This window comes from Dreissena polymorpha, chromosome 15 (genome assembly GCF_020536995.1).
Source record: "Dreissena polymorpha isolate Duluth1 chromosome 15, UMN_Dpol_1.0, whole genome shotgun sequence".
Taxonomy (NCBI): Eukaryota; Metazoa; Mollusca; class Bivalvia; order Myida; family Dreissenidae; genus Dreissena; species Dreissena polymorpha.
This window is the reverse complement of record NC_068369.1, coordinates 23,071,945-23,077,374: the sequence shown is the minus strand read 5'-3', so window position 1 is coordinate 23,077,374 and position 5,430 is coordinate 23,071,945. Positions and strand designations below refer to the sequence as shown.

At 38.2% G+C, this 5,430-nt stretch overlaps 1 protein-coding gene across 1 annotated transcript; it reads right to left on the bottom strand.

Annotated features, from left to right (window-relative positions):
* Nucleotides 1-3,080: 3,080 nt before the first annotated feature.
* LOC127860073 (uncharacterized) lies at nt 3,081-4,587 on the bottom strand. The gene is made up of 2 exons (XM_052397867.1): nt 4,496-4,587; nt 3,081-3,984 (listed from the first exon to the last, which is right to left on the bottom strand). The coding sequence occupies exons 1-2, from the start codon at nt 4,513-4,515 to the stop codon at nt 3,168-3,170; spliced, it is 837 nt and encodes a 278-aa protein (XP_052253827.1). The 5' UTR covers nt 4,516-4,587; the 3' UTR covers nt 3,081-3,167.
* Nucleotides 4,588-5,430: the final 843 nt, after the last annotated feature.

Here is a 5,430-nt window from a genome sequence, read left to right as displayed (position 1 = left end):
CTACAGCTATATAGTCAATTTCCAGTTTAAAGGGTCCAGGCACATCGTCTGCTATCGTGATGCCGATGTCGCGTATGTCACGTACCCCACGTAGTCCTACATATTCCTGTTTATTCTGCACACGCCCCGCAGCTGCCAGGACGAACTTTGAGAAAGGTATCTGCAATAAATTATCGGCATAAAAGAAAGTTGCAGTGGCAGATTTTTTTCATTTTCCTTTGAAACCACTACCACCACAAATTAAAACACAAATATTCATGACAGTAGTTCTTTTCATAAACAAATTATGTCATGTTTTACCCGAAACTTAAAATTTTTGCTTTTGATTTGCAAATATATGCTGCTAATGTTTAAGCTATATAATTTGACAAAAATGGCTGCATTTCATAAAAAAAGTAATAAAGGGTATAAAACGGCGAAAAATAACTGTCTCGACATAAACGTCGCCATCTCGACTATCACGAGATAACCCCTATGAGTAATGGCATGACAGACAACCATGAGAAATACGGACTTGTTCATGATTACATTGTATTTTACTTGGATATATACTTCAACTTAAAAAAACGGATTTTACCAATTAGTCGAACTTGCTATCTTTGCTAGTGACGCAACAAACTACAAGTGCGATTCTTAGAACCAGTCAAATTTTGTTTAGTGACGTAGGCGAAACGACACGTTTTTGATTGGTTGAAATGAACTTTACTTGTTTTAATCCTTGTGATTATCGTTAATCAGCAGCGGTAAACTACACGACCGTTACCGGTTCCGTGTCAAAATTTGATGCGAAAGTCAGCAGTACAAGGTCCGATAAAATCTGGTGAGGTCCGGTAATGTTTTCAAGTTATCGGACCTCATGCCCTGTAAGATTTTTATCGTTCGCCTGGGTTGGGAATAACATAGGGAATTTAGTTACCTGCTCCGTATCAGAAAGCGTTTATTACTTCACCAAAATCCCAGATATAAAACGCTATTTCAAATACACGTGGAAACAATGTTTTGTAAATATTTTCGTACATGACAACGGTGAATACCATTGAAGAGGGGTTATATATTTCTTAACACTACAATTGTATATTCAATTGTATTTCTGTGTCAGTTTACATTTAAAATCCCTACTGGATACGAAACTGAGTAATAGAAGTTAAATCAATCCAGCCGTTTTATGCGAATATTCGAATATTCGATTGAATGGATTTTGCGAATATTCGAATACCGATATAGGTATTCGATGCCATCCCTATTTATTACGTAAACCACTATTACACCTATTAACATGAATAATTTCGGAATGCGCGTAAGAGTTTGAGAGCGTGTTTAACTTACAGTAATACCCATTATAGATAGCTAATACTCTGTAATGTTTAACAACTATTAGTTTTTTGCATTTTCATAATACAAGCACTTTGAGCTGCGCGCACTGACTGCCTGAATATGCTGCATGCAGGACAGAGCCCGGCTACTGACACGCGGTCTCAAAGGTGGTGCTGGCGGGACATTAGCCGGCTTGTCATCATAAAGCATACGTGGCAGGACAAACATATGGGCAACAGCGCGTTTGGTCTCTCGTCTAAATACAATTAAGAATCTTAATTCAACCTTGCCACATAACGGTTTCACCAGTGCTATAGGGGATTTTAAAAAAAACGTCCATCAAAATAAATAAAATGTAAAATATCGCGTATTCTATTAGCATAGACGTCACTTTGGTGTTAGCTTTACTAGGTTTTCTAAACGCTAGGAAACGCGATTAAGTGGGCGAAGAGTGCGTCTTCAATGCGAGATTTCAATTCTTCTATACGAAAATTAATTGAATGCCCCCCTTGCAGCACAAAAGTAATGTTGATTAATCATTGTCACGCATTTACATTAATCAAGTATGTGTGTAAATACATATTTTATTTATCGCTTGCCTACGATCGATCGCATATTAATAGTTTTGGAGTTAAGATAAATATGAACAGAGGAATAAACTTATGTATTGAGAGTTTTTCGGCGTATCTGTCTTACCGAATTTTTCACCTTAAATGAACTTTATCAACAGCCTATAACATGGTGAGGAAATTTCTCGGCAGTAGACCCAAATGAATAAATCCGAATATTTCATCAGCTGATTTGACAGAAGTACCCCAAAACAATGGCCTCATCACTGCGTCTTTTTACAGCGTATAGGACGTAAAACTGTTAAGTATATGGAAATCCGGACTATTTTCTGCATGCTTATACGACACATAGAGACACATTTTGCCCAGTTACAATTATGCATTAATTTGCAGAATTTCAAGGTCAGTGTTCGGTCAGTAAACTGTCAGGAGAGGAACGAATGAACTATCGATACAGGCATTATGTTGCTTTCAACATATAAAAATCACTAATTTTAGGCAACTAACTATCGGTAAACGCCTCTAATCGGCATTGTGAGAATTCACTACCGAAAAGTATAGAGTCATGATAAGAGGGAAACCGCTTAGTTATCGTATCACACATGTGTGACATACACGGTCAGTCTGTCTGCAAATCATTCCAGAAAGCCAAAATAGGCTACCGATAGTTTGCTTTACTTACACAATCTGTCTTCAATTTTCTATCGAAAAGTATCGTGGTTATATGTTCTTTTCACAAGACGCCATAAGATTGTTAAAGACCGCGTCATGTGAAAATTGATTTTATGCCATATGCGGCCAGCGTAGCTCGAGCCAAGCCTGGGCATTCGGGTTATAGATGACAGCGATGCTCCTAAAGCTCCTTACACGATATACATTCAGACATGTTCCATGTAACAAACAACAACAACGTGCGTCATAATGTGGTAAACCATGTTTTGTCTGGTACGAGATTTTTTAGGAGCCCGTCTTACTAAATATAAATACTTTCGGTTATTCTATTAATGCTCATGGTATCTGTAACACTTTAATGCAGTCGTTAATTCTCGTTTCTCGTCAGATAGTTGATATTACAGGGCCACGTAATCCAAGTCCGCAAGGTTTAATGCTAGTGTTACTATTTGGTCGAGACCGGTTATTTTCAATATATAATAATAAGAACGCACACAATTTCATAATAAAACAAACGAAATTGACTGTGTTGATGCAATCAGTTTATTGCCATAAACAAATATGTGAAAATGTCATTTCTCGATTAAAATATCATATATTAATGCTAACAAGTCAGCGCTTGCTTATACAGCAGGTAAAGAAGCGAAGGAACCTCTCAAGTAAACTGGGCTGCTTGCTTGACATGTCCGTGCGTCGCTCGTCGGTTAGTTGCCCGCAATTTTGCGCAATATCTGTATCGGGCGCAGTTAAGTCTTCCTGTTGAATTGCTGCATTTAGGTTGGTATCATCATTGATGAAGCTGTCAAAAGACACGTAAACACAGTCCAAACTGGGACCTCTCTTAACATGCTGATGGCACGCCGCGTGCTTGGCATTGATTGATCCACATACCATATCGGGCAATGAAATAGAGCTGAAACTTCTATCTGCCGTGGGAAAAATTTGCGGAGGCAGACGTCTGTAATCATGTTTTGCATCCACAGAGGCGTCTGATAATGATGATGATGATGATGATGATGAAGTACTAAGTGCGCTGCACCAAATGTCGCCGCTTAATTTAGACGCCAGGTAATCAATGGCGGTGGTGAAATCATCCCATATAGCGGCGGCCTTGCTACTGCTGATTAACTGAAAGGAATTCTTGCCTTTGAGCGGACTGGAGATTGTAACAATTGTGCTGGCATTTTTGTACGTGACACCGGCCAGACCTACCGGAGTGAGAGACACCGGATTGTAGTCGATCTCCGGTCCACGGGGGTTGATGCCGGCGACGACTATAAACCTCTCACCAATCCCGATACTGAACAGACTATTTGCTTTCATGGTGCCGCCTTGACGGGCCACAAATATGCCCTCGGCGTGTAGCTCTTCATTGATGTTATACTTGCTGCGAAGTATGTTCTGTAGTGTGTGTGCATACATTGTGTACCTGTAATACACACATTTCTTATGAATTGGCTTACATTTACATTAACCTTATATTTTACGCAAACCTGAACTTATATCGGAATTGGAAATCTTTATAAACAGAAATGAAATGCTGTTTATTAACGGATTTCAAAATCGGGGCGGTCAATCGCTATTAATGATTGGCCCATGAACTTTTCTATAGCCGCGCATTTGTAAAAAGTAAGTCAGTTTTTATGCTGAAACAAATGTTCCATAAATATGTGTTCTTATTATTTTTAGCTTGAATATTTTAACAAACTTTCGGATAAAACAATGTATTTCAATAAAAAAATTTCAGCTTAATAATAAATAGAATTTACTTTCAACAATTTGTATTAGGAGAAAATATTTAAACAGAAAACTCTTTACATATATATTTAGCTTCACTATTTTTTTCAAAACTTGGTTTTATAATTGGACTACATTTTCTTAATGTTTCTCAACAAAACAATTGTATATTGATACTAAGAAGCAAAAACAATAATATTTACCAGTTGACAATATGGTGCATACTGCTTTATCTTGTACTTTGACGTTGTAACCAACGTGTACGAAAGGTCATTTAACGTCGCGTCATTTGACGTGATCGGTTTAAAAACAACTAACGTCATGACGTGTATGTCATTAATCAATATATTTATGAAAAGTGAAACTTGAGAAACATAATCAGGAGAGACATTTTAATTAACGATAGTATTTTGATATAATGGCAATCCATATAACCGGACATAAACATTAAAGTTATGAAATCTTATATCACCACTTTTGAACGGAATCTCCTTATCAAGTATATCGAGAATATAGCTGTAGTCGTTTGTTGCAACGATGTACATAATTATTTGTGGTTGTATGTTCATCCCTTTGACATATGTGATATGATATGGTATCATTTCATTACGCTTTACTCATTATTTACACGATTAAACAATCGCTTCACTTCCTCGTTGTGTTGCACTCGATTGGATATGTATTCCGCTTTCTGTGAAACTTTCGACTTATCGCCAAAACAAGTGCAAAAAGGGACACATATGTGAATGCACTTGAAAATTAAAATGAAAAACCTGTACATGTGCATATCTTCGAGATTATGGCTGGCTAGTTTGGCTTATGAGCCACCATTACTGGTAAACATCTTTACTGCCGAGCGATTGGCAGGAAGGCAATCTGTGCCGCTTGATTTGACTGACTGTTGGGTCTGTTTACGGCCGTGTCAGATGTGTTGCAGATACGGTATCCATGGAGGGGCGTTTGCCAGGGAAGGAGTCGAGTTGAGATCGAAACAACATCATACAATCAACGAACGTTAATCGCCAGGCGATCGCCCGATATCGGATTCATTGAAAGTGTAACGGCAAAAGGAAAGCTATTTCCTAGGGGCATATACATCGGTCGGCGACCGTCTGATCATGCCGGAGGGCCTCTGCAC

Bases quoted from the DNA above. Each gene is read 5' to 3' on its own strand.
- LOC127860073 (XM_052397867.1), bottom strand. From the start codon at position 4,515: ATGCACCATATTGTCAACTG. The intron at 3,985-4,495 runs GTAAATATTATT...TGTGTATTACAG, and splicing joins ATGCACCATATTGTCAACTG to GTACACAATGTATGCACACA.